This window comes from Lonchura striata, chromosome 2, assembly GCF_050655825.1.
Source record: "Lonchura striata isolate lonStrDom1 chromosome 2, ASM5065582v1, whole genome shotgun sequence".
In the NCBI taxonomy this organism is placed as follows: domain Eukaryota; kingdom Metazoa; phylum Chordata; class Aves; order Passeriformes; family Estrildidae; genus Lonchura; species Lonchura striata.
In genome coordinates, this window is record NC_140704.1 from 51,452,106 (window position 1) to 51,479,259 (window position 27,154).

General features: G+C 37.4%; 1 protein-coding gene across 8 annotated transcripts in view; it reads left to right on the forward strand.

The window, feature by feature from the left end:
- Positions 1-27,154, forward strand: part of TPK1 (thiamin pyrophosphokinase 1) — a 300,067-nt gene that overhangs the window by 145,604 nt on the left and 127,309 nt on the right. For 7 of the 8 annotated variants that reach the window (XR_014952261.1, XR_014952250.1, XR_014952251.1 and 4 more), the window contains one exon: positions 14-86. The exons of the other annotated variant lie outside the window; for it this stretch is intronic. Coding sequence is in view for 4 of the 7 variants with exons in the window: in XM_085569968.1 (XP_085426094.1) it covers positions 14-86 (73 nt within the window). In the remaining 3 variants the exon portion in view is untranslated. The remainder of the gene's footprint in view (positions 1-13; positions 87-27,154) is intronic. 8 annotated transcript variants of the gene reach the window in all.

The window sequence follows — 27,154 nt, forward strand, 5'->3', positions numbered from 1 at the left end:
GCTTTCCTTTCAGCTTTTTACCTGATTACATCAGTGGTGATTTTGATTCCATTCAGCCTGAAGTCAAAGAGTACTACAAAGTCAAGGTAAATTAAATCCCTTTGAGTTTTTCTGTGATAGAGCATTGTAAGATCCAAGCCATTAGTGCTCCAGTTGGTCATGAAGTGATTCTGGCTTCATTGCTTCCTTTGTGGCTTCAGCTGTAAACACTTGAGAAACTCAGAATTTGTGTTTTGTGGTACTGTACCAAAATAAACACAGGAGGTGCAATACTGCCCAAATCCTGAGTGAGTTTTCATAGTATCAGGTGATGAAATAGATCAAATGGTGGTAGAGATTACAGCATCTAGAAACTAGGATAAAACTTCCTGAAAAAATCTGTGACTTCTTTTGCATGGTGAGATACCATGAAATAAAGATTAATTTACCATGATTTCCACTTGGTGGGTATCCACATACTTTCTAGAGAAAGTTTCTCGGTGTGCTATTTGTAGGATATGGCTTTACCTTTTTAGAGGAAAACTGCAGATGGAGAAATCTGTTTCTTTCCTCACCAACTGAAGCACTGAATTGCAGTCAACTACTTCTGCTACAGTGGTAGAGTGCCCTCCCTAATGAATTTTTGGATAAATTCCTACCTGGTTAATTTATTTCCAGTGAGCAGCATAAAGGTAAATTCATTTTTCTCAGGTCTTAGGGTTCAAAGTTCTGCCTTTACCTGACTCTTTGGTATTTAACATTCCACCTGCCTGCTTATTTAGGCTTTTGTGATGAGCACAGTTCTTCACCCTTGCATCTTGGACACAGGCAAATTCAGAGTTTGCCTTGACAGGCCAGCTTTCCTTTGGAGCAGGCTGCACTTGCAAGAGAAGTATTTGATCCTTCTGAAGTAGTTGACTTAGTCTGCTTATTCATGTATAAGAATGAAATCTGCCTAAAATCTTCCCTCTTGGACTTGGGATTGAATGGTTAGAACAAAAAGTTTCAAACTGTGAGGGGAGGGATGAAGGAGTGTGTAGAGCAGGGCTATAGTCTCTCTCTGGGCACTGTGGGGTTACATTTCCATATTCTACCCCATTTTTTAGGATGGAGAAATGTGTGATGGCTGTTCACATCTAGGAGAATCACTCAAGAAAAATGCTCAGGAATCTAAATTAAAGCTTGGGAAGTGAAAATAAGATAAAAAGTTTTGGGTTAATACTATTCACTATGGACTGAAAATTCATGATCTGTGAATAAATGAATTCAAAAAGTATTTGGACAACTCACTTGGGCACATGGTGTGACTCTTGGGGATGATGCTGTGCAGGGCTGGGAGTTGGACTCACTGGTCCTTGTGGATCCCTTCCAGCTCAGCTGCTTCTGTGAGTCTGTAAAATGCAAAAATCCACTACTCTGTTTGACATGGACATGGGCAAGCCCCAGTATCAGCACACGCTGGGGGATGAACAGATGGAGAGCAGCCCTGGGGAGAAGGGCCTGGGGGTGCTGCTGGATGAGAGGCTGGACATGACCCAGCCATGTGCACTCACAGCCCAGAGAGACAAACGTGTCCTGGGCTGCCTCCAAAGCAGCGAGGCCAGCAGGGTGAGGGAGAGGATTCTGCCCCTCTGCTCCTCTCTGCTGAGACCCCACCTGCAGGGCTGCATCCAGCTCTGGGGTCTCCAACATGGATCTGCTGGAGTGAGTCCAGAGGAGGACACCAAGATGATTAGTGGGGTGAAGGGATCAGGAGATGAGGAAAGCCTGAGAGAATTGGGATGGTTGAGATTGGATAATAGAAGGCTTCAGAGTGACCTAATTGCAACCTTTCAGACCTGAAGGGAGCATAAAAGAAAGATGGAGACTTTTTACAAGAGTATATAGTGACAGGACTAGTGGGAATGGCTTCAAATTGATAGTAGGTTTAGATTAGATCTTAGGAAGAGTTTCTTTATTGTGAGGGTGATAAAAGACTGGAAGAGGATGCCCAGAGAAGTTGTGGTTGTCCCACCCTTGGCAGTGTTCAAGGCCAGGTTGGATGGGACTCTGAGCAAGCTGGTCTAGTGGAAGGTGTCCCTACCCATGGAGGAGGGGTGGACCTTGATGTTCTTTAGTGTTTCTTCCAACCTGAACCATTCTATGATTCTGCAGTTAATGCTTATATGGAACACCATGCTGGTAGGTAGGTAAGTCCTACCAAAGAATGCAAGTTAAGGATAATTCAACAGAGAGGGGAGATGGAATAATACAGTAGTTATTACCCTTTTTCAGAGGGATTACTTTTCTGGCCATAGCATCTTTTTTGTCAGCTTAGTTGCATCTTACTGGTGATGCGCAGTTTACATCTTCTCTATGAACACATAGTGAATCATTCTGCTTCATGCAGAGTTAATCCATCTGTGCAAGGACTAAGTTGATAGGCTGTAAAGGGAGGAGTAATTAATTAGGATTTTAAAGGTGCAATGAACAGCATCATCTAGACTACAGAATCCTTGCCTGAGCTCTTCATACAAGGCTGAGGAAAATGCAGACAGAATTTAGAATTTAGAATTTTAAGTTTGGGTGTACATGGTAGGAAAAATAATTTTTTGCATTTTTAAATTAACTTCCCATAGTCAGAAAACTAGAATGGTAAGTATGGGTGAGTCTCTAAGGAGATCTTGAGCAAAAAAATGTAATAAAACACAGAAACTGGAGAGAGGTGTATACTTCTCTTTTAAAGCATCTTGTTCATTAAAGCACCCTCTGTAGTCCAGACAATTTCCAAAGTCACTGTCTTTTGGAAGTGCTCTATGTGTTCATGACCCAAAATATATTAGGGCTGCTTAAAACAGGCTGTGGGAGAACTTAAGGTGAGTAGATCAATGTAGCACCATTGACTTTAGGGAAGCATCACGTTGTCAATTAGGGTTGTTTCCCATACCATCCTTCCTTACCAAGGCACAGATTACACCCAGAGACAAGGTAAGCCTCTATCATTAGATAACATTACTGTATTGTTTTAAGTATTCTCTTTTATCAGTTGTTTTTTATCATTTTATGAAAGCTACCTATATTGGCAGAAATTAATGCATTGTGACATTTTCTACCTATCTGAAGATACTGTGCCATTGCTTCAGAAGAGTTACTTTTTCATAGTAAAGCTTATGGATGTTAATTACTGAGCTATAAAACATCATCATATGCAATTGTTTGTGTCAAAGACAGCCCAGTGTAGTGCTGGGTAAGTAGTGTGGTGTATTAAACTCAGTTCATGAAACTAATTGTTATGGGAAGCCTTGTCTGTAGCAGTTGTGTCATCATCACAGCCTAGCAAAAGCCTGACTCTTCATCACACCAGCTTCATGCTAGGATGTTGCTCCTGGACTCAAAAAGGTTTTCTACCTCATTTAAGTGATGAAAGCAAGGAAATTTTTGTCACTACAGGAAGACTTGACATACAGATTCCCAAAGCCAAGGGGTTTTACTGAATGAGCTATATTTAAGACAGTTGCTCTGGTGTTTTTATTTGAGCAGGGATTACAAGCCAAGTGTTTCCATTTTCCCTTTAGGAGGGTAATCACTATTGTATAGGTGAACCTTATTTAAATAAAGTTCATAATCATGAAGCAGATAAGTCCATTTTATCTCTGTTGGGTGTAGTATGCCATAGTGAAGAGATCTAAAGGCAAAAGTTCTGGTTTGGAAAGTAATTGTGTAACAGACTTCTGAGTGGGATGTGTAAGTCAGGAGTTAGACATTCCTTTTGGGAGAGAATAAGTAAGCATGTCAGAGGTTATTCAGCTTTAGTTTTTATTTTCTGTGGTCATGGTTTTGCCTCAGTGACTTGTCAAGGATGTACTTGTTGTCTTCTATTAAAATGTATTAAAATATTAGAGATTATTTCCTCCATTTCTTAGAGTTAAATAATGCTAAAACTGGATAAAACTGCACCACAACTCAAAACGAAATGTCATATTTAAAATTTCTTTTTAAAATCATATTGTACTATTAATGAAGGATAAAGAATTGCAATTTAGTATTCTTTATTCTGTGTGCTTTCTGTCATTGTTAAAATAGAAATTGAGAAGAGATTTTGTGCCTTCATGATAAATATGCATGTTCATGTGATCCTATAATAGATACACTGGCATTCTTTCTCTGTACAGTATGAAGTACATTGGAAATGACACTGCACAAAGCAGGGAGGATTTATGGTGATATTTCTGTCACTGGAGTTTCATCCTTTTCTTGCTTTAGCTGAGTATTTCTATTACTGAAACCTTTTAAACACTGCTTTGAAGTTAAAGCAGTCATTTGTATTGTTATGCCTCAAACAAGGTTCTGTTTCTGAAGTCTTAAGTCCAAAGACATTATCTAAAATTATACCAAATCTGTACTTAAGCCTAGAAGCAGAAGGTTGAATCCAGTGTTCTTTGAAATCAAGGTTATGCTATTTATTAAAAATCTGGTTTGGCTTTCCCACCAAGCAAACTTCATGTACCTTGAAAGGCTGCTGCAGACTTAGTAGTCTCTACTTCAGATCTCTAATTAAATGCTGTGAACTTATTTACAAATCCACTTATTTTCCTATTATTTTTTGGTTTTAAGTCCTGTAGAGCTGCTTATTTTTGCAGGCAGTTCTGCAGCTGTAGCACTTTCTCTTTCCTATTTTCATTTCCAGGGCTAACGGTTATCAGAGCTGTGAAAAGGTTTTATAGGTTGGGTGTGGGTATTGTATTTTTGTTCTATGATGATGCACCTATAATTAGATTTACAAAATGTATTGGTAACACTGATGTAGTGCTTTTATGTCTCTCTAACTTCTGCACTTTCTGGATAAACTGCACATTTTAGGCCATGTTCCCTGCTTGCTTTCCAAGGCCAAACATTTTAATAATTTTACAAAATCACAGTGTTAATTGATTTGCCTGAGTTATATTACTATAATTTAAACCAAAGAAAACTATTAAGTTTTTATGTGCCTATTTTAATTTATCATTTATCCCTGAATGTTGCATTTTTTCCCTAGTACTAATTTTTAATACAGGAAGAGACTTCAGATATTAAAATGCTTGACTCATTTGCAGCATTCTTGTTAGACTGAACAATTATCTAAGAAAAACATGGTTTATTTTAGGGCCTGGTTCCTTTGTGAAGTGGTTCAAGGTTTCAGAAGGAACTCTAAAATTTGTGCAAGTGGATCTGAAACAATTCACTCTTGCTGTTGGACTGGCTACTTCTGCTTGACATTCACCACTTAAGCTTCCAAGCAATCCCTTGGTTAATATGTTCTCTGATGACATCTTTGACAAGCATAAAAAGTGCTCTGACTACCTCAGCTCTGCTTCTGATGTGTTGAGGGTGCCTAGTGCCACCTGGACTTAGATCCAAGTTGTAGGTTTTTTCTACTGATGTACATTTATTGAAAGAGCCTTAGTATCTTAATATTGATAGAGGTTCATAAAAGCAAAACAATTTATATATCTGGTATGGTCCTGCTATTAATTGTTCAAACTATATATTACTGTATATGCAATTTAGGATTTTAGACTGGAAGCTTTCTGGATGTCTTAGTCATGTAATTATTCAACAGGAGTTTTCACAAATGGTTCCATTCTTGAATAGTATGTCAGAGGTCTTGTCAAGATTGTGTTTCAAGTGACTTGTCTAGGTGAATCTGGTTATGTGGATTTCTTATTCATACTAAATGAAAGTAACAATGTCTCAAGTTTCAGATATCTCATACATTTGTAAGAGATTCTGTGCTTGGTGACACTTTTGTAAAGGTGAACATGACAGTCTCACTAGGTCAGATCAAAAGTTCATTCAGCTGGGCCAGAACAGAATACTGTTGGAAGCAAAAGTTTGCACAGTGGGGCTTCTTTGATACAGTTTTTCATCACACTCTAATGGAGTGCTTAAAGATTGCCTATGTTTTTGTGTTTAATAGCTTCATAGATTGATTTAATTTTCCCCAAAATTGGAATGATTTTGCCTAGTGACTAGCATTCCCAGAGGGGTGTGTGCACAACTAAGCCAGTGAAATATGGCATATGCCATCAAATTTACAGCCTAAAATTAAGTACAGCCTGTACAGATGTTTTATGTCCTGCTGAGTTAATATATGTAAAATGTCTGGAAAATCTGATTGAAAAGAATTTTTTTTAAAACAAAGGATTTCAGGACTCTGAGCTTGCACTGTTCTTTATGTGCCTTTAAAAAGTGATCTCCAAAAAATATGTTTGTCCAGTTCTAGATCACTCTTTATACTTTCACTAAGGTAGCAACTTACGAGAAACTGTATCTGTTTAAATGCAGATGTGATTTGGGAGAAGAGGGTAGGGAAGTTAAAACAAATTCAATTATTCAGGCCTGCATCTTTCTAAGTAATGTGTGTTCTTTCTGAGTTGCACATCACTCCTTTTGAACCTTGAAGAAACAGCTAAGTCCTACTTCTGTTGTAAGGTTGATGTAATATCAGTGAGATTCTCAGAGTTTTGAGGTCATTGAGAGCTACTATATATGTTTATTAGAGTCTGAGTCAGTCCCTAATTTACCCAGGAGATTTGAGAATTTAATTTGGCCAAGTTCTCATTCTTAAAAAAAATGTATTACTCTATTTTCCTTTGCAGTATTTTTTGCAGCTTGTAATTTAGCTTTTGGAGACAGTATATAGAAATTAAGAGATCAAAGTATTATTAGAGATGGTTTGCCTTTCTTTTACTTAGGTTTGAAATGCCAATTTCCATGTTACAAGTTGCTTGCTTTCTTCTTGCAAACACTTTAGCTGAAGCTCAACTGCTTGACAGTAGAATATGGAAGAAAACAGTGCACCATATAACAAAAATGATGGTGGTGGTATTTTAGTCTTGCATCCAATTTCAGTTTAATATTATGTTGCAGTATAAGATTTATTTCTCCCTTCCATTGGTTATGGCCCGAGGAAGGGAAAGGGTAGAATCTATATTGCATTAGACATTTGAGTTACTTTCAAGAGTTTTAAAAAATTTAATCTGGTGTTAATCTCTGAAAGAAGTCATTACTCTGATCTGTCAGCCTGTGATGGAGAAAATAACAGAAAAGTTTAAAAAATAGAAATGCACTGAATTAACTTCATTTCCAGTGCAAGGAATAAAAAAGGTATTTTAAACAATGACAGCTTAATCTGGAGAAAGAAATTGAACAGTTATTTTGTGATTAAGCCTCTTCACACAAAAGAGACAATTTTGATATGGTACTAGAGGCTGAAGACTCAGATTTTAGGTCATTTTAGATGTAAATGGGATTTATACATCCATCTTTTTTTTTTTTTTTTTTTTTTTTTTTTTTTTTTTCCTAGAGAATTTACGAGAAAACTGTTCCCAGAGCACAGGGCTCAGTGCCCTTGCCTCTGGACTCCTAATTAGAACAGACTCCAGCAAAGCTGCAGAACCCAAAACCTCATGGCTCATCAAATGTTGCTGCAAACTCAAGTTCAGCCCAAATGTCCTGTGGTATTTATTTATAAGCTTGATTCTGTTGTGTGGCAGCTCATGAGCCAGCCAAAGCACAAGTGTGGCCAGAAACAGGTACTCAAACATGATCATTAACCAAGAAAAGTGATGCGTAAAATCCTGATGTTACCATTTTTAAGTATTTTTAGAAACAGCTTGTCAGCCTATGCAAATGATTCTATTGTGCATTTTGTCAAAGAGCAGGCAGCTCTCATTTCAGAAGCAGAGTGAAAAGATGCAATCTGTTGCTCATTTTGAAGTAGGAAGGTTTGCGTGTGAGCTGGAGGAGAAGGAGCAGGAGGAGGAGGAGGAATGCTTCTGACATGTTTTGTGGGACCTGTAGTGAGCATGGTGGAGAGTGAGTTCCCTTGCTGTAAAAGGAGTGTGTGGGATACTGAGGATCATTCTCCCTCACCTCCAGACTACAGAGGCAGATTCACCAAGGCCACCATAGCCTTTGCTTCTTCAACTTTGACAAAACTGTGAACTTAAAAAGGCACAATAAATTGGGACACATGAGCCAGGGATGGCATGTCTTAACTTTCCATAAAGTTGCCCAAGTGGTGCTTATACTTCATGTACAGAAGTACAGTTAGAAAACCTCAAGGATGACAATCCAGATGGAATAAGGTTGGATTTGTTCTGTTTGTGTTCACACAGAAGATGAGCATTCTACCAGCCACAAAATGGAAAAGAAAGAAAATTATGTGTATTGTCAAAGTAGAGAAGGTAAATGCTTTGCAACTTTACAGTGGGACAAAGAATGAGCTAAAGCTGCCAAATTTGCACTTGCCTGTGTTAGTTCACCAAGCCATGGAAGTTTAAGTTTATTTATAAACCAAGACAGAGGTAGAGTCCAACAGGAAAATTCGAGTGTGGCTTCTAGAGCACATATAGTTATTTTTACTAACTGAATTTTGAGTTGGTCAAAAACATGCAAAATACAAGGTCTGTCTTTATAGCTTCATTCATTGCAAGATAGTAAAAGTTACGTTCAGATGTACCAGGAAGAAACTTAATTAAGATGTAATTTTTGAAAGAAGATATTAGTGGCGAGAAGTACCATTACAGGGCATGGAGGGGAGTGAAAGAACTCCAGTTCTGGCAGCTTTAATTACAGCTGGGCAGGGAAATTTCTGCAAATTGAAGTATTTCTCATACTTGCCTTTCTTGACACTTTCTCCTTTTATTTTTCTGACTGTAATATACTTTTGGACTCTTGCTGTTTTCCCTGTCATCAGTAAGCTCATTTGAAGCTGTTTTTGTGTTTCAATTCTGCTGTTTTCCTTTAATACTCAGCAGAGTCCAGTACACAGGTCTTGGATGAAGCTTTGGTATGCTGATGTGCAAGAACATCAGCTGAAATCTGGCCAGTCTTAAGACTGAGTTAGTTTGCATTCTGTTATCCTGTTGGATTCCCTTCAGCTGAAGAAGCTATGATGGTCTTTGATAAAAAGTTCTGTAAGTGAAATAGATTTGGAGTTATAATTAGAAATGGAAAGAGTCCTCTATGTGATGACATGACTTAAGAGAAAAAAATGAAATGTTGGGGAGAGGAAAATGAGGAACAAAAACTGAGGAAAAAAACAGAGACTCTTTAAAAAGTTAGGAGAAGAAGAGAGAAAAATAAAGGTAGGAGCAGAAAGCAGGAAAGAGAACTGGATAGAAATAGAAAAAATTCCCAGACACATCAGCAAATTAATTCGGCTGTCACTTTTTTGCAGTTGTGAAGAAGTGACTGGGATAAAATAAGCACACACGCATGGATACCATATTTTTTGATTTAAAATTAAGATTTTCAGGTTGTTAGGAAGGAGTGCAGAGAGGTGGGTTTTGGTGGTTTTCTTTGGGTTTGTTTGTTTGTTTTTTGGATTTTTTAAAAATAATTTTGTTTGAAGTTAAAATAGGACTTTAAATATGTTTATTCCATCCTTGCCTAGGCTTTGATGGGAGAGTCATCTGTGAAGAATAAAAAATCCTACAAGGAGCTAAAAATGTAACAAGCTACAATGAAAGTTTGAATGTATTCACAGTAAAACTAATTTGTCCAAATTCTGCAGCAGGTCCTGTTGTAATGTATAATTTGTCCAAACAATTTTTAATCCAATTGAAACAACTAATCCAGTAAGCATTTACTTTGCAGTTAATTGATAATAACACTTCAAGTAAGGAATTGTCAACTCACCAGAAGTTGCTGGTTAACATTGCCAGAACTCAGTTAACCAGTTAGCACTCTTTGGGACTTTAGGATATCTTTGTGAATTGAAATGTTAACAGTTACAGTAATGGATCACACTCAAACCTCAGAGCCTATTCTATATTCTGTATTTTTTGCAGGTTCTTTGGAGCAAATAAATGTACTCATGAATACCTAACATAGCTGCAGAAGTGCATTTCTGATCTGGCATCAACAGCTTTCACAGCTGAATGTGGGGAAAGTCTCTGGAATGATTAAACAAAATCTTTTCCTCAATAAGGTTATATTCTTGATATCTTGAGCTTATCCCAGACTAGAAGTGGGCCATATGGGAGGAGGAAACTGTGAATATCACAGGTCAACTTCTGTTACATTCTCCCACTCATAAGTTAAAACAAGAGAGAAGGTTGAGGAGGTCTGACACTCCTTTAGGTGTTTTTCCTTCTTAAGAGCTCCCCTGAGTTTCCAAAAGAGTTCTGGTCCCACCTGACTTTGAGCAAGTGTGGTGTGGAGGGGAGGGGCAGGGTGTTGCAGGGGACATTTTTCTCAACAACAGTGGAATCAATTCACCCATGTTCCAGCTTAAAAATATGTTTGGCCTGATCTTGGACAGGAGTGGGGAGAAGTTTCCAAATACTTTTTGTAATTTCTTGTTTTTGGACAAGCCAACTCCTCCTTTCCCCAGGCAGTTACAGATTCAAGAACATGCTTTTCCTTTACTTACTGAGTTTCTACATGCTTCAGTCCTTGTGCCACTCTCCTTGGACTGCCTTGGCTGTAGTTTGCAGCCCTGGGCTGCACACAGTGACTGCCAAAGAGCCATTCGCCATTCCCACAATCCAGGAACAGTTAGAACCAGTCCAGCCGAAAGAGACAAACTTCCCCTCTAATTTTACCATTTCTATGGATTTTCACATACCCTGAAATGCAAATAGCTCATTGTGGCCAGACTCAGTTTCTTTCTTCTTTTCCACCCTTCTGTAGAAGAGCACCCTTCTGGCAGTGAACCTTCAGAGTTTCAGTGCCTTAAATGCAAAACAACTTTCTTGCTTCACTGGACAGTCGTTCTGAACACTTTTTCATCAAAAATAATTGTCTTCTTCCAATTGACTGCAGTTTGTGATGAAGTGTTGATTGTAATCCTTAGCATCAGACTTCCAGATAAAGTGTAATGCCATGCAGCAGTGTCCTGGTGTGAAGTGCTGCTCCTATTCAAGTCAATGCCAGTTCTCTGACTGTGGCAGGATTTTCAGGATAGATCCTCCCCAGACCAGCCATATACAGAGAAAAGGCCAAAAGCCATGGAAAGATCTCAGTTCACCTCTTAGAGTTAATAAAAGGAGATAATTAATACATTTTCAGTTGATTTAGGAGAAATTATTTAAGACAGATTTATGAAAAATGGTGAGGCTTTCAGAATTCTTTACAGGGAAATAGGTTACATGGCTCTGAGTGAAAGTCAGTGATTCTTTAGTGGTTGTGTCCTCCTGTACAGAATACACAACAGCCCCATGTAATGTTTCGATGTGTCACTGCTATGTCTGAATGCCTTTGGAGATCTGAAGTTTGAGCAGATTCATAGGGTGAGAATGAAAGTGCTATGAGAAAGAGAGAATAATTGCATTTGACATTTTTTGACAAGTTCTTCTTGAACTTGGTTCTATATAGTGTGAAAAATGGAAGTGTGGGTTGACGGCTTATAGATGCTTTGGGATAACTCAGAACTCCCTGTGGCAGGAGGAAAGTGTGGTGGAATGGTTAGATTTGGGAATGAAATAGTATGAAAACTTTAAGGTCCCTTAGGGACCACTGTTTATAACTTATTTGATGTACTTTTAGTGGCAAAATCAAGATGTTTTGAAGGGTTAGGGTAAATCTGATATGGTTTGATAAATTCTGGGAACATTTGTAAAGATGAGTTGTCCCCACATCATATAACTGGTGTCTACACTGCCTCTCTTTTAGTAAATTCACTTCTAAAGAAGTTGCACAAAAGGTACTGTAAGGTCCAATGCCTTCCAATCCAATTTATCTGTTAATAGATCAACTATTTATTTTCATTACAGGCCATTCCATTCTCCTATTTTTTTTTCCTCACTATTTCCAATGATTCACTAGTTTAAAATAATGGCTCCTGAGACCTCTTGCTGAGAGTTTTGTCTGAGGTTATGAATAATGTAAGAGCATTATAGTTGGACAAAAAATCTGAATTAAAACATGACAGGAGAGCCAGACTTTGAAATTGCACTCTCAAAAATGCATTCATTAAATGTATTTATGTAATAATGAGTGGAGCAGTACACAGGCATGCTTTCTATATGTCTCCCATCCTTGAAAATTATATTGACGAGGCTATGAAATCCCAGACATTTCAACTCCAAATTGTGTGCCTGACTGTAGGGAGCCCAACTCTGGTCTTTGATGATTCAGTGGAAGGGTGTTTAGGATGCAGTTAACTAGGACTGAAGGCAGCAAGTGTGATGAGACAGAAGGTCTCTTCCAGTTGCTGTGTTGGCAGATAAGACAGTTGTTGAAGTCTGCTTTTCAGACACTTGTGTGAGTATCTGATTTAGAAACATACAGCACTATCTACCTGCTTTTCAGTGGTTAATAAGTATGTAGAAACTACCTTTCATATTACTATCACAAATTTAAAACAACAAACCTGATTTGAAAGATAAAACCACAGATTTTATGTTTCACTGAATTCATACATTTCTCTTGAAAAGTAGACCTAATTGAAATTAATAATGTGGCACCTTCTTGATAAATTTGTCAGTTTGGTTTAAAATCATACAAAGTAAAACAAAAAGCCTTTTAAAATATGAACTGCTGAAATTAAGGGGAACAGATCGAACTGGCCACCTTACTAACTCAGCATTTGAATCTAGAGTAAGCTAAAGAAGCTTTTGATAGGGGATTACTGTAGAATCAATGATTTATTTTTATTTTTACTTTTATTTTTAGTTTTAGTTTTAATTTTATTATTTTATTATTTTATTGTAGTCATTTAACTTCAGTTCCATGCTTAGATTTGAAATAAGTAAAATGGTTTATTTTCTCTTTCAGTGTATGAATAAAAATGAGCTGATGATAAAATACAGAAGGGCTTGGTGATGAGAAGTGACCAACATTATCTCTAGCTCCTGAGTTCAACCAGTAAATCGTTCATTTTTAAATGCAAAATGTGGTTAGATAAGCATATTTCTGTCTCTGTAGCAGATTTATGTCTCTGTGGGATATAAAATTGCTTTATTTAGTAAAGGGTAAAGATCCAAACTGGGAGCCAGAGCATGGAACAGAGGGAAGTACAATAAGGTGAATTGGAATGGTAGTTGGTCAATATATGTAACCCAGCTAGAAAATTGGATGAAGTCAGCAAGGACTAACTACAATGCTTTGTTGACTATTGTACAAGAAACTTGGCAGGAAAATAGAAGTACTAAGCCAATTATTATTGCTATGCAGACAGATTTTTACATCTTTACTGGAAATACGGTAAAGTGGCAGGCAAGGATTAAATAGAGATATTACATTATTAAAAAGAAAAGAAGGTTAATGTGAAATTACTTTGTATGTTTATGACGAACTAAAAATCAGGTCAGCTGGTTTGTACTCATGTTTATGGGCATGAGGTGAAAAAATGCAATTTAAATGGTAAAACCCAGGTATACCTGATTGGTGCATAGCAGATAATATTTCACCATGCAGTCTCTAAAGAAATGAGATTATGTGGTATTTTCAGTATTGTTCTGGTAGACAGTAAAACATTTCTGGTACATTTAGCAACCAAAGTAATTTCTGGACAGAATGATAAGAAGTTGGTTTGTGAACTGTGAAGATCAACAGTAAGTCTGTGAGATCTGTACTGTACTTCAGTTTTGGGGGTTTATTTATAAATCTTATGTAACTATATTTCAAAAGGAAAATGCCTTGAGAAATTGAAAACAGAAGGCCATCTGTAGAAGAGCTTTTGCACTAAACAAAGAGAAGGCAAATTTTCATCTCTTTTGTCTTAACAACTTTTACCTGAAACTGGTTTGTAAGGAAAAGGTAAAACACAAGGAAGACTTCCAATATAACCATGGGAACTCTGAAAGGAAACTAAGTGTGCAGCATAGAAGAGAAGGAGGGATGATGAGCAAAAATATAGGTGAATTAGAGCTCTCTTCTGTCAGCTCCATGTGTATTAGTGGGTACTTTAGTTACCTAGAAAATGCAGGAAAGTGAAGTCAAACTGACTCATGAGGGCAGCACAATTATTGAAGATAACACTCCATGGCAAAACAAAACCTGCCTAAAGCTTTGGGAAAGAGGACAAGAGGGGAAGTTGGGGAAAACTAAAATCTAAATAACTAAAATCTTCAACTGCTTTTAAAAATAGGAAATAGTGGTTGTGGTATTTTATTTTGATTTTAATTTCCATCTGAAAGAAGCTTGATTAAAAAAAAAAAAAACACAAAGAAAAACCAACAACAGCAAACAAAAAAAAATCTTCAAAAACTGAGAAGCATTAGTCACCATTTTCTAAAAGAATAAAAATATGCATAAAATTAATAAACTGACTAGAACCATATTTAGACAGAGTTTTCTGGGAAGGTAGTGTATCATTTAAGAATAATAACAAAATAGTTTTCCGGGTGGGGCTCATGCTGCGTACCTACTTAGAGAGAGCTTTTCATTTAGAAGATAATTTTTTGTTTTCATTTTTGGATGATCAGTTTAGATAATTCTGTAAACTTGATGAAACCAGCTTGACTCTGAAGAAAGTATCCAGGCATATGGTTCTCAAGTTGTAATTCTAATTATTAGACATAAAGAGCACTGGTGATTGTTTTGTTTGCTTCCTTTTTAAACCTGTTTAATCTGCAATAATAAATAGTCAAGAAGGAAAACTGGATAGGGTCATCATCATTGAGTTCTTTTTCTTCTGCATGTTTTTAATAACCAGTTTAATGTGACCTGATGTGATTTGCATCTGTTGTGGAAAGAGTTTGTATTTTATTTTAATGACTTCATTTGTAAATTTGACAATTGATAGACTAAATCTTGTTTAAAAATATGGTATAAGAATGGGGCTAAATCGAATATTGATACCAGCATTTCTTCTTCAGTATTGGCATAGTGAGTTGATTATTGCCACTAATACTGTTCCAGGGATTTTTCTCCCAAATCAGATATGCATCTTGAGAGTTCAAAATGAAAAGTTCCTCTCCAGAGGAAGAATTTCGCAAGAGTATATATTGATAGGACAAGGGAAATGGCTTTAAAGAGAGCAGGTTTAGATTAGATATTGGGAAGAAGTTCTTTTTGTTGAAGGTGGTGAGTAGGTCCAAAGAAGTTGTGGAGGCCCCATCCCAGAAGGTGTTAAAGGTCAAGTTAGATGAGAGTTTGAGCAACCTGCTGTAATGGAAGGTATCCCTGCCCGTGGCAGAGGGGTTGGAATTTGATGGTCACTAAAGTCCTTTCCAACCCAAACCATATTATGATTCTCTTGGTGATTTTTAAAGAATACAGCAAAAGCTAAAAATAATAGGAAAAAAGCGGTATGTCCTAACTTTTTACATCAACATACATCTGATTCATAGATTCAGATCCTGGGCATTGTTTTCTGTATATTCAATAAACTGACAATTTTAAATTGTACACTATTTTTTCTTTTTCATTTTTTGCCCTGCATTTTTCTAACTGCTGATATTGCAAGACATAACATTGTAATTTTCAAAGAAAATAAGAATCTTCATACTTACAGAACTGAAGCTTGCTTTTCACTTAGCTGTATGTACCAATCCAGGTGAGCAATTACTACAGTGAATGTGTTCTTTTCAGAGAAACTTCAAACAGTTGTGCCTTTGAACTACAAAAAGTACAAACAAAATTTCAGATCGAATCTCCTCTTTGACCTCCAGACAAACCAGCTACTACGTTTCATGCAAATGTTAGCTAAGAAATTCAGACAATCCATCATACAGCACAGTCCACAGATACATTAATCTGATTAATCTAGATAAGTAGTCTGAGCGGACTGTACTCAAAATTAAGTAGAGATGCATCTTTGTTGTAAATAGATGCAGATTTTTATCTGCTCTCTTGTGTCCTTCTATATCAAGTAGTTTCCACATCAAATGTCCAGTTTGTGGTTATGGAGTGGGTTGCAAGCCTGTAGTGGTGACTGATATTTTAATGCTATTTATAATTGATGCTAACTTTTCTCTGCTGTAGAAACACAGTGCAAAGAGAGGGAATTGGTTTTCCTTAATTAAGACAAGACTTAAAGAGTTGTAAGGAAGATAAGAAAGACAACGACGGAAATATTGATTTTTACCTATTTTTTCTTTTTATTTCTACTGAATCAAATATAAAGTTTTCTTGCCATGCTCGTCCCAGAAGCAAGTCTGTCTGATGTGTCTGGTTTCTGGTTGAACTTCAGATTGCAGTGCTCCCAGCTATATTCTCTCAAAGACTCTACGATGTTTTGTCTTTCCTCCTGACTGCTCTTCTGCTGCCAGCACAGGCTTCCTTTCCTATTTTGAAGCCACCCTGATGAGGTGTCCCCTGGGATGTCTTTATCCTGATTGACCTGAATGCCTCTGCAGCATGACCCAGGGTGCTCCCCACCCTAAGAATGACACGAAGTTCTCTGGAACAATTCTCCACAGAGCTGTCATGGAGAGATCACTGCTTGTGCTCTTGGATTTCACTTGTCATATGCTGATAACTCATAGGCTTGGCATTATCACTAAAGGAAAACCCTTAACAGCTGCCTGAGAAATACACAGAGTGTTTAGAATTCAAAGTACTTCCAGAGCATTGCCATGCCCTTGACAATTGGCTACTATATGTAATTATAGCCTAATGTAATTATTACAATACTCATCTTTATCACTTGGTATTATGGAAAGTAATAAAATCTGCTGTGTCTAATTTTTCATCCGGAAAAGCCATCTCTGTAAGTGAACTACTGAGAAGAAAAGCTACTGTTGTACTACAATCAGACAGTGTTTATGCTTCCTGCACCCTGCCTCCCTTGAGTGTTACTAATAGCTTACTTAAATTCAGGTACTTGATTTAATCTTGTCAGTGCTATTTTGCATCTCTGTACAGAAGGATGGCCCAAGAAAAATCAGTAATAGACGATGGGATGGTGTTAGTTTAGGGATTAGGCACAGTTAAAGGAAATGGGATAATGCAGATTCTCACTGGCATTTCAGTTTATCAGAGATGCCTTGCAAAAAACCTTTGCCCAACATTCCAAGGCCAATTTATTAACTCATTGATCCATGTCCATGTGTTTCTGAATACTTTGTTTCCCTCATCCCTTTTGCTTTATTGATTTCACTGTGCATCCTGCACTTTAGGAGTCAAATATATTATGGTTTTATAATCATTTGTGGTGTGACAGTACCTGTAAGCCCCATGTGTTTGGGTTTTATTCCCTGCCTCTCCCCTCTTCCTCACTCATACTGGTGAAGGCTCTGGTTTCCACCACAAGATGGCTCCTGAAGAGGCTTACAAAGATTGGTCAAGCACTTTGCCTTCCCTGTATTGTTACCATTTGTTTGCCTCATTGAGTGCTTCTTAAGATTCAATTCACACATGGATGTTCTTTCACAGTCATTGGACAAACTGAGTAAAGAACATCCTAAGGGCTTATGTGGAGTGTATCTGTCTGTATGTGTTCTTCCCTTCCCCCCTCCTTGCACTGGGATGTACAGGTTCAGTACTGGACTAATCATCATCTGCCTCAGTCTACTCCATCCAGATGTCTCTTCTTAAGCCAAGCCAGAGGTTGGAGGCATCTTCCAAGTGTTTAAAAGCATGGTCTTGTTTCAGAGCTGATTGTGAGGATGGGTGACTCTCCTGCTGTCAGGGACAGAGCAACCTGGGAAACCAGGTTATTCCAGTTGCTTGTCAGACCAAGAGGCAACAGCATGGGAAGTTCAGAGAGGTGGCTGGAAGGACACGTTTCAGCTGGGAGCCAGGGCAGAGGATGGGTGTCATTGCAATGATGTTTTGTTTTGCTTTGGAGTGCAGTTGTTGACAAAGGGCCTGGCCTTTTCCACAGCCTGGCTGAAGGGCTGAGGTATTGCCATTGGATCCTGTCTGCAGAAGCCCGTGACCAAAAGGTTTAGGCAGAGAAACTAAATTATGAAGAACAGAAATGAGCTAGTGAATAGGGAAAGGCCATCATTGAGAAGAATTATATAGGTTGCTACTTTCCCAACAATTTGTGGTTTATACTGTCTTTTTTCCTTTTCTGAGCTAGAAATCTGGGAAAGTGATTAGTGAGTTAAAATTAGGGTAATCAAATAACTGAATATTTAGAACAGAAGAGGAAAAAGCAGGAGCTGTGTGGTGTGCCAGGAATATCCACTCAGATTGTTTACTTCTGTCTTAGTCACTGGAGGTTTCAAGGGCAATAAGGGGTTCAGCATTAAATAGTGATTAGGTATGTGACTTTTAAAGAAAAAGAATTTGTGCAAGAGAAGCAGGCCATATATCAGCCTTCTTAGAGATGGGCTGTACATGTGATTGGCATCACTTGCAAGACTCTTATTGAGAGATATGTGATGTGTAAAAATAATTATCTGAGGCAATAATTCATTATTTATTCAAAGCAGGTGAGATACATGAAAAATGAAGTGGAAAATGGATGTGGAATGGTGCAAATCTTGGTAGAAAATCCAGCTGTAGTGTTCAGAACTCATGCTGCCTTTGGATTTTCTTGGTTATGTCCCCTGCTTTGCCATACCTAGAAAAGTCTGAACATCAATGCCTATTGCTGTATTGCCTATGTAGCCAGCAATGCTTATGTAGCTGTTGTATGCTTATTGATTCCCAAATTCTTTATTTATAGATGCTGTTTCTAATCTTCCATGTCTTCAGAAAGAAGCAGCTAAATTCCTTGAAATACAACTCTTTGGCCCTCAAAGTCTAAGCAGGTCTTTCAAAGAACATGGATGCCTCATGTCTCCCAGACTAGAACCTGCTCCTTACATCCGTGTTGGCATAAGACCAGTAACAGAATGGGACCAGAATTAGTGTCCTCCTTGCAATGATCTGTACATAAAGAAACTTTTCTTTGTTAGCTAAGAAACTTGGAGAAAATGGAATATATTCCTGAAGCAAAATGAGATCTTGCTCTTAGTTATTCCAGCTCAGCAGGAGAAGGGCTCAGTTCAATGTCGCATCATGCAGAGGATAGATGTTGGTTGAGTTCTGATTGCAGACTCTGGCAGGCACTCAGAGTACAGCACAAGAATTTGATTTTCAAGATGAGTTACAAAAGATGTGGCTTGGAGCTGAACTTTACAGTATGCAAGTGAATAAAATCCTCATCTCCATTTCTTATTTCAATTTATTTTTTTACAGAGATGCTTTTCTGAGACTACAAAACAAGAATTTTGGGGGCCGAGAGCCTAATCAACTACATCAAACAGCCTAATGTTGACTAATAACAGTGATCTGTCATACAAACATATCAAAATTGGCTGTGCTTCATTGGTAATGTTAATCAGACTGCATGGCAGTACCTTCTGTCACCAAAATGATTTACATTTGGCGTGCAGATATTATTTACGGTGACCTATTATTTCTTCTTGAATGAGGAATTCTATTTCTTCTCACACATGATAATCTTGGCTCCTTTAAAAATGAGCTCTGTTCACTCTCAGACAAATTATTAGGAACAAATAAGTCATTAATTAAAATGTCTGGAACTATAACACTGCCTGATGTTTAATATTAGCTAAATTTTGGCTGAGCTTGCTGAGAGTAAAGGAAAATTCTCTACTGTCAGAAGAGATGTGTTATGGTCTTTTGCAAAACATACTGAACACAAAGTTTTTTTCTTAATGCTGTAGTCTTACCTAAAATCTGTGATTGTTCTTTTCTACTTCCATTGTAACAATCTAGGCAGATCTTTACTTGATTAATCATAATTTGAATGAAGTAGTCACAGTGGTTTTAGGTTTTTTTCCAGTGAAGAAAACCTTGATTTTTCCAATCCTTTAAAAACAATGTATTTTATGTTCCACTAGACTGAATTCAGATACCAATTTTAGTGTTAGACTGCCACATTCAAAAAAATCTGATTGAAAGCTGCTGATTTGAATTTCATTTGTATTGCATGTACAAGAGTTCAAAAGAGTTAAAGTATCCTGGGAATAGAAATACTGACCACATAAAATGTCTGGAAATACAGCAGTAGTTTGTGAAGTTTACATCAAGAAAGTATTAAATAACTGTCTTCTTTTACTTAGTAATAATGTATTTTAATCAAAAAAGCTCAGCTTTTGCTTTAAATCTGCTGCAAAATAATTTCCACTGTGTATCTCCAATGTGATTCATTCAAATGAAGAAATGTGTGTTGCATACTTCCTCTGTTGTGATATTTTTATTTTTACTTGATGCAGCATGTAATTCTAGAATGCTTAGTTTTTGAATTTCCAAAGGAAGGAAAAGCTTCCACAGTAGCTAAAATGGGGAGGTAGGACAGATGACGATTGCTACCTTTTTAGGCTAACTTGTGTTTGTAAAAGTCAAGATAAAGAAACTAAGTATTTAAAGAATTTTAGTATAGAGAAAGCACAGATGTATATTCATAACTATGTCTTCAAAAATTGTGGAGAAGAGGTCGGTGTTTGCCTTATGTAGTTGTTTATCCAGTTAGGAAATGGCCACTTTACGTGTATGTGCCATAGGTTGCCTCTTGAGTGCCTGTTCACTCATTTTCACAGTGCATGCCAAAAATCTTAATTTATTGTGCACTTGCAGGACTGAGATAGACTAAAACCTGCAAGGCTAAAATGGAGAGAGGCCAGACCTTGCAGAACTGAGGTAAAGAGAGGCCAAAATCAAACCTAAGACTCACAGAAGCTAGAAGCCATTTAGTGCCCAAATGTCACAGACTACTTGCCTAGGTCACACCATATTCTCATGGCAGCATAAGTGGTTGATCCCTTACTTGATGCATGTTTTGTCAGTGCCTTGATCTCAAGACAGTTTCCTTGTGAGCATTTTGGATGTGGATTATAAAGGTGCAGGCTGCAATGTGTGGTGAAAGTAGGGCATTGTCTACATAAGCTGTGTGTGGATGTCTACTAATTAGCTATAGAATGAAATGTATTGGGTGAGTTTTTGCATGTATAAGAGAAAGCTATTAAGGATCTGAATGTGCTGTAATGTGTTGGCATTTTAGAACATAATCTGCAGCTTGAAAAGCAAAGCCTCTTAAAAAAAAAAAATTGTGATACAATTCAGGCACAGGATTGCCATTCCAATATGTAAGGAAAAACACAAAAGGAAAGTAGCTCTAATGTCTTTTGTCTATAGAGAAAGACTGCTTTCTATATAGCAGCTATTGCTTGTGTACTTGCTTTACCTTTATATTTTGTGTGTATGCTAGGGATTTTAAAGCATGAATTTGAAGGAAGATTAGGAAAGAGAGTGTAACTGGACATCACATGGACTTGGGAGATACACTTATATAATGCCTGTGTGCAAAGAGGGATATGGCTGAATAAAACACTTTTTAGTAAATATCAGGAAAAATACCTAGAGAGATCAGTTGTGGTGTGGTAGTTTTGGGTTTTTTTCTGTAAAGAAGTAAAGTTTCTGAGGCTTTGAAAAATCTTTTCATTAAACTGAACACAACACTTGAGAAAGAACAGAGAAGAACTTTCTCTTTAGAGGTATGGACAGGATAACATGAAGGTTAGTTTAATCTCCATAATTTATCATCTGATTAGTGTATATATATTGACTTCTCACAGCAAATCCAACCCTGGAAAATGTTAGGAAGAGTTTTCCTTGCAACTGCCCTCATACCTTCAGAAGTGTCTGACAAATCTTTAACAAGAATGTGTTAAAGGGCAATCACTGATGCTCATTTTTGTGTAAAACTGCTGTGCATTGAGAGCTTTTTGAGTGGTAGAATAAGGTGTGGCATTATGTACTCATAGGACTGTTTGTGCCTGCTCAGTGCAGACATAACCTGCCTTGCAGTGCGCTAGATCAACCTTCCTAGCTCTGAACCAGCTAGTTGGCCTCCCAGGAGCAGTGGCAGTATTTAGAACTGTTTAGATTGTGATACCCACCAGAGAAAACAAGAGGCTTTCAGGTACAGCCTAGGCTGTAGTGAGCTCTGTTGCCCACTAAAGCTTGGTTAGGTCCACTACAGTTTCCAGTCCCAGCACTAGCTGTGGTAGAGACATAACCATTGTCTGCAAACCTCAGCCAAATATTCTGGAAACTTCAGAATCTGGGGAACTGTGTATCTTCATGTCTTGATATCTCCATGTGATCTGCTTCAAATTTACCATTCAGGCAAAATTTAGTGAAAATAATATGTTTGGAAGACTTGATTGAACTAAAACAAAAATTTAAAATTGCCCCTTCAAAATGTGCACATATAGCCTTGCTTGGCTTCTGATGCATCTTCTCACAGCTTTTTGAAGCTGTAAGGTTTTTTTAGGTCTCTGTCCAAAATGCACAAGCATGTCATGATATTTTTTTTCTTTTCTTTCTAACAGCAGTAGTTTAAAATAGAGTATGAGTAGAATGAAGGAAAGCAGAATCGGAGAAGCTCCCAGATCCCTAGAGATCTGATTATATGTTAGAGTAGTGTGTTCTGGAAATTTTATATTTATTTTTAATAAAAAGAGACTTACTGTCTTGAGTACTGGTATCAGTGAGTGTTAGGTCAGGTTCACTCAGCAATCATGTTAGCCTGGGTAGCTGATGAGAAGGTCAGAGCACAGCTGGATGCTCTGGAGCCTTATGCTTTGTCTAGGCAGTAGTCAGGGAAATGTCTTGCATCCTTGCATCTTCCACGTAGTCTGTTAGACCAGTCTGCCCCTGTGTGTGCACCCAGCTCCTTTTGACCCTCGCATTTCTTTTTTAGCACAATATGACACTCAGCTTTTCTGCTGCATTCAGTTCCTGCAAACCCATTCCAGCTCTTTGCACAAACAGCAGTGGCTTGCATTTTGTATGATGAATATGCCTGATGGTTCCATTGCCCTTTGTCAACAGAAGATGCAGGAAGCCAAATCCTCTTCTCAGTCATGTAGGGGAAGATCATGGGATCTGATTTTTCATATAGATTTCAGTTCAGTGTAATTAGCTTTAGACATATCCTACAGCTTAATAAACATAAGAGTGGGACCCCTGCTTTCTGTAGGTGAACATTCTGTTGTTCTGTGATTTATCCCTTTAATGTATAGGCTATCCAGGGGACTGTGATCAGTGCTCACAGAATAGTTAGTGGAGTGGGTTCTGAACAGAACCTGTTAGAACAAGAAGTTGACCATATAGTGCCTTTGTAATGCTTGTACCCATTATGTTTTGCTAGCTTGCTTTTGTCAGGGATCATAGCTGTCTGTAAGAAGAGCTAGAAGTGACACTTCAGGAATCATTGTTCCTACACAGAGCAAAGGAATACCCCACTAGGAGAGATCTATGGTATACCAATGCAAAATCTTGTGTTGCAAAGCTCTGTATTACTTGCAGAGTAATTGCAGTTAGTTGGATATATGTTATTTTTTTTATTTGATGTCATATTTGTCACCTGTTCAAAGCTTGGAGCATGTCACAGGTAATGGAAGTGTTTTCAGTACAGTAAGCTTGTATTTTCTGATTTCTAATTGAACAGGCCCCTGAGAAGTCGTTTATATTTCACATGGAAAAGAGAGATGGGGAGGATATACAGCCCTATTTCAATGTGTTCTCTGTTTTAAAGCCACAACCTCTGCTTATCAAAAAGCAGGCCTTGAAGATAAAACTTGTGTCCAACGTAGCAAGTTATCAAGTGCTCTCAGATCTAAGGACTGACCGTTTGTTCGGCAATTTCACTTGAGATTTGAAATCCTGCACAAATAGAAAATGCAGCAACTGTGTGAATATGATGTGTGACCTATCATTATTCAAGAATCGACCTCAGTTCTGTGGAAATATAGCAAATAGACTGCATTTCACTTGTAAATGTGTTTATATTCAGTGGAACACTTGGTACTGATGAAGTCAGAACTGCTCTGCTGGGCAGTGCTTTAATTTCCCAAGCTTTTCCTTATGTCTGTCAAAATGTCAGCATGTCAATTATTTCTGTTCATTGCTCATAGATAATTTTGTGATCTTTGATGGAAAATGATTGTAAAGCTGAGTGGTGGTTGTTGCTGCTGTTGTTGTTATTATAATTATTATTGTTATGTATTTTTATTGCTGTTGCAATATCAGTTGTTAAAATATTGAACAATTTAATTTTACTTTGAGTTTGTGAAGCCTGTTTTCATTGGTCTACATTAAGATTGGGCATTTGCAAAACCTGTGCACCCCTTCTCATCCTTGGAGGCACAAAATTCTTTTCAGTCCAGAAGATATAGCTAAATTAATAGCAATGTACATTTGAGTTTGGCATTCTTTACAACATTGCTATTTCTGATGTGAAGCTGTTGAGGTATGACTAGGCACTTTCCTCCAATAAGTTCCCAAAAGCAATTCTTTTATGTATTAATTTTCTATCTGTAGTTAACTGGGGTATGTATGGATAACAACAAGTATTTGCTTCATTCTGCCTTACTGTTTCTGGTGTCCTTTAAATATGTAAGCAGGATGTAGACCTGGTGTGGCAGTGTGGGGAGATACCCAGTTTTCACCAATGTAAAGCTCCTGCCTCTTTCAGGCACCAGCTCGTATTGGAAATGTTATATAATCTGCCTGTCATAGACAATCTGCCTAGAGAAGGCAAGAGAGATTTCTGTAAGTTTAAATTATCCATTCCCTCCATTGAAAAGGAGAAATATAACTGGAAAGAAAAACTGGAGAAAGAGAGGACAGGAATATAATTTAAAATTTGGAACACAGAAGCTGACCTGCATTGTGCTGAGGATTTGTATAGTTTGGCATTCTCCTTTTGATCTACATTAAATGATCCTGAAACGATGGGGTATTATAGACAATGAATAAACTCTTCCCACAGAAAGTTTCTTCTATTCCTTGTGATATAAACTCTTACACTGAAGCTGAGAGGTTTTAGAAACTGTTAGACAGAAAAATAAGAAGGAAAGAAAAGAGTATTATCTAGTCACCTATCTAGTCAAGTTAGAGCTTAAGACACTAATTAAAGGCAGGCAGCGATTCATAAGAAAACTAGCAAGCAGTGGGAAGTAATTAGGATCTTTCCTGAAGGATTGGTCTTGAGACTAATTTTGCTGTTTTTATTAATATCCCAGTAGCAAAAAGAAAAGAGGAACTACTGAATTGTCTTAACACAATTTTTGAAGTTTTATCCATGATAGGAGGCTATTTCTCCTTTAAATTTGCTGTCTTCAGGTGATCAAAATCTTCAAATCACTTTGTACTCATCTTGTGCTCACAGACAGTTGTCTAAAAATACTTTTTTTTTTTTTTTTTTTTCCTTAGCACACATTTGGAGCCTGGTCTCAAGAAAATCTGTCCAGTAATCAACATATAAAATGCAGCTCTACTCTAACAATCCAAATTCTTTTCAGAGCAATTACATACCTCTGAAAGTAAGGACATACTGGGAAATAAGGAACAAAAATTCCATTGCATAAAATATGTCCAAATGCAAGAGAGAGGGACTAGGTGTACTAATCATATATATTTAAATAAGATTAATGACTAGAAAGGCCTTGCAAGGAATTTTATGCCATCCAAGTTAACATCTCTTTGGCTATTTTCTATGCATTTTTCACACTCATGGCGCTCTTGGGTTTCTTGGCTGCTGGCAAAGGAAATGTTAAGATAGTGTTTAGGATGTCTAAAATTTGTCAGCCCAGATCTTTGAAAACACCTCAGTACAAGCCTTGATGTTTTCTCCTTGTTTTTATTACCTTCAGATGTTCTTGAGAATTGGCAGTCAGTCTGCAAACTAAGGTTGATTCAAATGCAGTGTCTGCTTATTAATTTTATTTCTATAGAGTATCTGTCATCTTATCTGATAAAAAGCAAGAGTTGTTAACCTGAAGTCCTTTTAATTTGAAAAAATACAAACTACAAAAAAATAAAAACAAAACACCAGAACAACAACAACAAAACCACAAAAAACAGAACAAAACCCTGTTTGGTTACTGAAATTAAATTTGCGTGGGATATTTGAAATGTGAATGGCCTCTGTCGCTCCCTCCCAGCTCAGATGGTTGAATTGCAAAGAATACTTCATGCCCTATTTCTTCAGCTTTCTGGATGACAGATAGGATTTATGGTTAAGGCAGATTTTTTCTTTCTTCCTTTATTTCAGAAAAGGGCTTGACTCATATTTGCATTGGTGAGAGTACCAAAGAGAGTTTTAGTATGTGTTTAAGTGTAGTTGCCTTATATTTGAAAATAACACAGTTCTTTTTCTTGGTTCAAAGTGCATACAAGTCAACAAGACTTGCCAATAACACAACTAAGTAGTGGCTTTTGCTGTCTACAATCAGTGGCATGTGCTTGCCTTTTGTCAGACTCGTGCAATTCCAGCACTCTGATTTCCCTTCCAAGAGCTACCTCATATCTTAGTATGTAAATGCACAGAGGGGCAATTATTGTTTTCAAGATATTTTCCAAGAAAAGCAAGGTACTGTAATCAGACCCATCACTAGGTTAGGATCCAAAGGGCCTAACCATCTTGGTAGACAAAAGCCTTTCACAGTGCTGATTACAGAGAGAGACTGACCATCAATTAAAACTCCCTTCTCTGAATCTTTGATTTTCAGAAAAGGGCACATAAGGGAAATTTCAAAGATCCAAAAATAGCAGGTGGCTGTCACTGCTGTACTGTGCTCAGTTTTAATCATCAGATTGAAAAAATAACATGTTTGGGTTGCACAGGGATGTAGAAAAGTAGGTCTACTGTTGAAATGCAAGAAATGGGTATGGAGAGATGTGGGTTTAATATGAGACTGCAACTCCTCACAGACCTTTCTCACGCAACACTCTTATTTCTCTGCTCAGTTATTTAAAAGTTTTAAAAGATGTTAGTGGCCTTCTGAGAAAGGTGTTGCAATGATGTGTATATCACTGCACTTTCTGACCTGTGAGAATTTGTTTGCTTTCATTCACCAAACTGAATACATCAGAAGAATTTGCTCCAATACCGATAAATACTGGAAATTTTTCCAGCAAATGGAACATTAACTGTGCTGGGGAGGTTTTTGTCTGCTTGTGGGGTTTATTGGCTTACTTTGTTTTTTGGGTTTTTTTGGTTTTGGTTTTTTTTTTTTTTGGGGGGTTTTGTTTGTTTTTTTTTATTTTATTTGGGGAGCAGGGGGGCAGATTGCTTCCATTTGATTTTTTGGATTTAGAAACATTTGGGTTTCTGTTTTTTGGTATCTAATAGGTGGCAAAGAAAGTGCAGTGGCTTTCTTTGGCATCGGTCAGATACCAACTGAACAGACTCATATTTTGTTCACTTTAAGTAATTACTATGTCATGAACAATAGACTTTTCTTTTGAAAGGGCACAACCTAATTAATGCAGATGAACTCTTTCATTGCTA